This window comes from Echeneis naucrates, chromosome 15 (assembly GCF_900963305.1).
Source record: "Echeneis naucrates chromosome 15, fEcheNa1.1, whole genome shotgun sequence".
Lineage (NCBI taxonomy): Eukaryota > Metazoa > Chordata > Actinopteri > Carangiformes > Echeneidae > Echeneis > Echeneis naucrates.
This window is the reverse complement of record NC_042525.1, coordinates 13,354,974-13,360,561: the sequence shown is the minus strand read 5'-3', so window position 1 is coordinate 13,360,561 and position 5,588 is coordinate 13,354,974. Positions and strand designations below refer to the sequence as shown.

Genomic DNA, 5,588 nt, shown 5'->3' with positions numbered 1-5,588 from the left:
CCTCTTGTCTTTGGCTCCCTAAAGGAATAGAGGTATTTGGATCTCAGTGGGATTCTCATGCTTTGGTAAAAGTATAAATGGGGAAATTTTTTGTGAGCCCATGCTAAGAAGATAAGTATTGTAATGATGAAAAACAGTGCCAGAAAACGTTATTCAATCATCGTTTGCAAGTCTATCAAAACTTTCCATGTTTGCATGTAGTGAAGACTTTTAACTGAATTAAAGTGGAAAAAAACTAAACAAAACAAAAGACCCTAAACTTCCACACGAGGAACGTTTCCAGTCTTATTACCACATGATTATCATAAGGAAAAAATCACATAAGATTTACAGTATCAGAATAAAAATGTAAAAGTAGCAAAAAACAATTCAATTTGTCTCATTAGCAACAAACTTCCATGATCTGCATCGTCTTGCAGCATGTTATTTGCATGTGCATGATTGTTTTGTGCATTAATTTGTGGCTTACTTACAAATGGTCCCCCTCCATGAATGTGACAGAGCTGGATGTCAGCAGCAGCAGCAGCAGCAGTTGTCTCTGCTTTACTCAGCTCCTAATTAGCCAGAATTAAGAAGTATTTCTCGCCCTATTGAAGAGTCCATTTCCTTTGAAACCAGAGCATAATAAACCTTAAGTAATTACCCCAACTCATGACTATTAACTCGCAAACCGCCAGCTTCCCTTGACAACATCCTCCTCAGTGTTGTGTGGTTAAAAGGCCATTGCAGCTACCCAGCTATTTACATCCCATCTGGCAGCCTGCGAGGGACAGACAGGCTATAGCCTACTCATTCCTAAAGACAAAAAAAAAAAAAAAAAAAGACGAAGAAGAAGAAGAAATGTAAAATGAACTCTTTCACTCCTTCTCAACTTAGCCACAAAACCTGTGTTTTCTTCCCTCCAAATAAGTTACAAAAGAGCTTCGTCTCCTTTTCTGTTTCTGTCCTTCTTTATTTTCTTTTTTTTTTTAATCCACACACTCATTTACATGCGGCTAGGCCGAGGAGGGGGTCTGAATGTATAATCTTCTGCATTTAGCAGCCTGTAATCCCGACGCCTTTCTGTGATGTGATTTTTTTTTTTTTCCCTCTTGGTCCCCCATGAACAATTAACTTGTAATCTCCACAAACATACATTCTGTCGCTGCAGAGATGAGACGGGGAAACACCCAAGGGACCCGGCGGACAAACTGCTCTGCGCTCCCCAAGGCGGATCACTTTCAAGGCGGATCACTTTCTAGCTGCTACCGGGGAACAATTCAACTGGGGTCCATTAGGCTGCGGCCCACTCCCTCATTTCACCCTCATCTTCCCCTTTTCGAGCATTTGTGTCCGCTGCTCGGAAATGTTAAATAAATGCTGCCTGGCCCCTCACAGCCCCTCATAGGCGGTGTCGGTGCGCAGCGTTTGGTCTGAGGGCCAGAGGTGAGACGCGCAAACATCAGATGACCAGCTGACAGAATATCTGCTGTCAAATTGTTTTTAAGTGGTCTGTAGCTGCAGGAAGCTCTCTGTCTTCCCTCATTCCGTTTAATTTTGCACCTGTATAATCATTTGAATACACGCAGACAAACAAATGTGACCTTCAAAGTCTGCTCTGCTCACATGGGGGATTTTAGCGTCCTTGTGATTTTTAGGGAAGCAAACAAAGGTTATTATTTGAGTAATTGCAATTTGAAGATTTTCTAACATCATTATCTCTGATCAATTTCTCTCTAAAATTCAGCGCAATTAATTTTACGTTTTATGTTACCACAATTCAAAAATAACCAATAAAATAAAATAAAATAAAAATATAACAATTCAAAAAAAGTCTGTTAAGATAAACAGGTCTTGGTGGTTTTAATGAGGCCTCAGTTGAGTTTGGAGTGTCGCACAAAAAAATCTAAATTAAAATGAGATTGAAATGAAAAATGTGAGCATTAAATATGTTGTAGCTAAAATAAAGGAAAATTTCAGGGCATTAAAGGTTCTTTTGTATGTATAAAATATATTTAGCAAAAGTTAATACCTTACCATAAATTGTAAATGTGCGCAGATGTAGAAAAAAACGTCATATTTATTAAATTGGACTTCACATGACAGGGTTTACATGAAAAACGTCGTTTTAATGTTCACTTTTCAAGAAGAAGAAGAAGAAGAAGAAGTAGAAGTCAGTGGGTGTGATCGATAATTTCAGTTTTATTGAAATTTCATCCAGTGACGCTGGGCGATAATAAATATTTTTTTCAGTCATCAACAATGTACAAAAATAAAGACACGGGGTCTCTGGGCATAACAAATTCAGTTCAGAAAAAACAATCATGCTGTGATAATTATACCACCATGCAAAAATAAAAATACAAATAAAAACTGGAACTCAGAGCACAAATGGACATAGATATAAATCTAAAACTTAGATTTTCAAACAAATTTTCGCGATGGCAAAATCATTTAGCCAAATACATAAATGTCAATATTTTCATAGAGAACTCAAGTTTAAAATCCTTGGTACAAGGCACAAAGAGCATTCTTCGTTTTCACAAAATGACGCCTGATACAAAAAAAAAAAAAGTAAAAATGAAAATTGAAATCTAAATGTTCATGCAACCTCAGTCACCTTTAACATTATGGCATGAGACGAAATAATAATAATAATAATAAAAATAGGTCAAACACAAGAGAGTCGTGGAGTCTTGTTGCATGACAGAACTTTTTTCCTTTTTTTACCTGTAACTGGCAAAAACATCAGTCATAAGTCCTTGTTACAAGGAGGAAAATAACACTTTTTTTCTCATATACGCCAAACAGGAAAACAGACAAAACAACAGCATGCAGCAGTGAGGCCAACCCCCCCCCCCCCCCCCATGCCCTGAATTCTCTATTTACAAACATCTCTCAGTCTCTGTGTGTCTGTCTGACAGACCGGCCATCATTTCATCCCGTCCTTGCCCTCCCCCGTGAGTCTCGTGAGGCCGGTGGAGGTGATGGGGATGTGTGGAGGGGGAGGCACCTGGCAGATGGTGCAGGGACAGGGCAGTCCGGCCCAGTGCTGGAAGCCGGAACCCAGCTGCAGGGCCGGGGGGGCGGCCGGGCTGCCCTTCATCAGGGAGTGGGGCGCCCGGATGGACGTGAGCCCCGGCAGCGCGCTCGTTAGTGTGGACGACGTGGAGGAAGACAGCGCGCTGCCGAGCAGGGGGTGCACCTGGTGCGCTGCTGCTGCTGCCGCCGCTGCGGCTGCAGCGGCCGGTCCGCCGGAGTGTGCGCCGGCGCCGGCGGCGTGCGCCACGGTGCCACAGTGGAAGGCGGAGTGCTGCCCCCCGTAAATCTCCCCCACCAGCCGCTTCATCTCGTCCAAGGAGCTGGTGAGCATCAGGATGTAGTTCCTGGCCAGAAGCAGCGTGGCGATCTTGGACAACTTCCGCACCGAGGGCCCGTGCGCGTAGGGCATAACCTCGCGAAGGCCGTCCATGGCCAGGTTGAGGTCGTGCATGCGCTTCCGCTCCCGGCCGTTGATCTTGAGGCGGAGCTGGTACATTTCCTCCTCCGTCACTTGTTTCTTCAGTTTGTACTTGTTGCTGCTGCTGCTGCTGCTGCTGCTGCTGCTTCCCACGGACGCTGACTTGGCGTCCCCGGAGCGCAGGTGCTCTCCGCCGGACATCTTCTGGCGCTGCTGCTCGGCGCCCTGCGTGGAGGAGGACACGGAGGAGCCGACGTGGTGGTGGTGGTGGTGGTGATGGTGGTGGTCTCGGAGAAACATGCCGTCCATGTCCGGGGAAGAGGCTCTGCTGCTCGGGCTGGAGTCTGAATTCATTTTATGGGTTCGCTTCCGAGGTTGTTGGGTAGGAGGTCGCTGCTGGCTTCCTCCCTCTCTCTCCCTCTCTCTCACTTTCACTCTTAGTCTCTCCCCCTCTCTGCCTGGTCACCTGATTTGGTCCGTGTCCCCTCTCTGTCTCACGCTTCTGTCCCTCTTATCACATCGGTGAGCGGGTCTCCTGCTCTTCGACGGCCGCCTGTCTCCCTCGGTGTGTCTCTGCGGTGAGGAGGACACTGATTGTGGGTATTTATACAGGCGGGCGGACAAAAGCGGCTTTCCTATTCATAACGCCTAGTTAGGAGGATGACGTGCCCGTCAGAAAGGGGCGGTGTGCTCTGACTGTCCCAGCGACCGCGGTGCGCAACCATTCACTGCCATTGTCAGGACACTGCTGGGGGGCACAGCTTCTTCTGCTTCTCTTCTCCTCTCAGTTTTTTTTTATTGCCTCTACATTTCCTTTTAGGTAAAGCTCTGCATGGAGCTTCTGGTTTATTTTGCCAGCTTCTCTGTAACCAACATTTTACGCACAAAACCGACAACTGTATCATCGCGAAAACTATTTTTTGTTTGTTTGTTTGTTTGTTTGTTTGACTTTTTTGGTGTCTCGCAGGGACAAGCATGTGTTCATTAAAAGCAGCGGGAGGAGAGAGCAGGCTGTGTGACTTCAGCAGCCCGCCTCGCTGGGAGGACGGGTGTTCGCCGGACGGCCAGAAAGGAAAAGTCTCCGCGCTCCGGCCGGTGGTTGCCCGAGGGGGAGTGAGGAGGAATGGGAGGGGAAATTGCTTTCCCACTGAGCAGCTCCTGCTGCAGCGGGGGGTGCAGGGCCTCCGCTGGGACCGAGGTAACATGCCCGCTCCGACACTCGGCACTCTGCCGGCCATATGGCAGCATGTGGGCGTCAGAGTTTACCCAGATACCTCATGTCTGGACCCCATAAAACTTCACATCACCACGGAGAGGATTATTTCCCCCGTTCCATCCTGTTACTATGATTATTATTACAATTATTATGTTTATTGTTGCTGCATTTCCCTGCCATTCGTATCGCGTATTTCTAAGATAAAACAGGGACGAACTGTTGTGATCAATAACATTTTGCACTTAATTAAAATGCAGAATAAATGATTATACCTAAAAACACAATTTAAAAGAATTATTCTACCTCTCATGGGGAGGATACAAATACGCAGGGAGGATTAATTCACACACATGAAATATATCTAAAATAATTAAATAAAAAATTAAGTAGAATTACAAATGTCAAATTGCATTTAATAATAATTCTAACCCTGTCGAATTAAAAATCAGGAATTTTTTTTTCTGTATTTTGAAAATGATTAAATAAACAAATTTATGGAAATGAACCCAATTATAAAAGCAGTAATCTATCATAAAACATGTTTCATTGATGAATTTGGTGAACAGAGTGATGTGTAATAGCTCGGCTGTTTATACTACTGGGAGAATACACTAAATTGAGTCAGTATTGTCTATATTGAGCTGCTCTCTCCACTCTGAAGAGTCTACTCCAGATCTGTTTTGTGGAGGTGGAGTGGAAGAACAAACCACCAACAATAACTTCTGGAAGTAACTGAGGCACTCTTCCTCTGACCACAACTGAACCATCCATCCATCCGTCCATCCATCCATCCATCTGTCCATCCTTCCATCCATCCATCTGCAAACCCACCCACCCAGCACTTCAAACCCTGATAATAAAGTCTGTCCCAAACTCTACTCGCTCTATCTTTCTCCAATGAGATCTCCCTGGTAGAACAGTAAAAATGTGTAT

The 5,588-nt window shown here is 44.8% G+C and overlaps 1 protein-coding gene across 2 annotated transcripts; it reads right to left on the bottom strand.

The window, feature by feature from the left end:
* Positions 1–2,911: 2,911 nt before the first annotated feature.
* olig3 (oligodendrocyte transcription factor 3) lies at positions 2,912–3,793 on the bottom strand. Of its 2 annotated transcripts, XM_029521621.1 has the most exons (2): positions 3,597–3,793; positions 2,912–3,566 (listed from the first exon to the last, which is right to left on the bottom strand). In XM_029521621.1, the coding sequence occupies exons 1-2, from the start codon at positions 3,791–3,793 to the stop codon at positions 2,912–2,914; spliced, it is 852 nt and encodes a 283-aa protein (XP_029377481.1). The 2 variants fall into 2 exon arrangements, with proteins under 2 accessions (XP_029377481.1, XP_029377480.1); XM_029521620.1 differs by having other exon boundaries at positions 2,912–3,793.
* Between the last annotated feature and the right edge of the window lie 1,795 nt (positions 3,794–5,588).

What these genes read in the sequence shown, in the direction of transcription:
- olig3 (XM_029521620.1), bottom strand. Translation starts at nt 3,793, where the DNA reads ATGAATTCAGACTCCAGCCCGAGCAGCAGAGCCTCTTCCCCGGACATG.